This window comes from Buceros rhinoceros, unplaced genomic scaffold (genome assembly GCF_000710305.1).
Source record: "Buceros rhinoceros silvestris isolate BGI_N320 unplaced genomic scaffold, ASM71030v1 scaffold28500, whole genome shotgun sequence".
Lineage (NCBI taxonomy): Eukaryota > Metazoa > Chordata > Aves > Bucerotiformes > Bucerotidae > Buceros > Buceros rhinoceros.
This window is the reverse complement of record NW_010391783.1, coordinates 9,309-9,689: the sequence shown is the minus strand read 5'-3', so window position 1 is coordinate 9,689 and position 381 is coordinate 9,309. Positions and strand designations below refer to the sequence as shown.

The 381-nt window shown below is 61.2% G+C and overlaps 1 protein-coding gene across 2 annotated transcripts in view; it reads right to left on the bottom strand.

The window, feature by feature from the left end:
* The window catches only part of ZNF341 (zinc finger protein 341), a 14,300-nt gene that overhangs the window by 7,870 nt on the left and 6,049 nt on the right, over positions 1-381 (bottom strand). For both annotated transcript variants that reach the window (XM_010143046.1, XM_010143054.1), the window contains exon 7: positions 106-296. In XM_010143046.1, the coding sequence (XP_010141348.1) occupies positions 106-296 (191 nt within the window). The remainder of the gene's footprint in view (positions 1-105; positions 297-381) is intronic.

Sequence of the window (381 nt, the reverse complement as noted above, 5' to 3'; positions counted from 1 at the left end):
TGCAAACCACACACAACGCTCCTGTCCCCTCTCTCCCGGCACGGAGGTGCAGACCTCCCGCCTCACCTCTCTGTCCCACGCACACACCATCCCCAGGCAGCAAACCTGTGTTCTCCTCATCCTCTGGCTGGTTGGGATTCAAGGCCATGACCTGCACGGTGATGGAGTTGCGGGAGATGGTGCACCCCAGCCCTGGGGGCCACACTTTATGGGTTTGCATGTGCTTCTTCACATTGGACTTCTGGGCGAAGGCTCGGCCACACACGATGCACTGGAAAGGCTTCTCGCCTGTGTGACTGACGGCAGGAGACACCGTATCAGCAGCCAGCAGAGAGAGGAGGCAGCCCCCAGGCACAGACCATGCCTGCTGGCTGGCTGCTG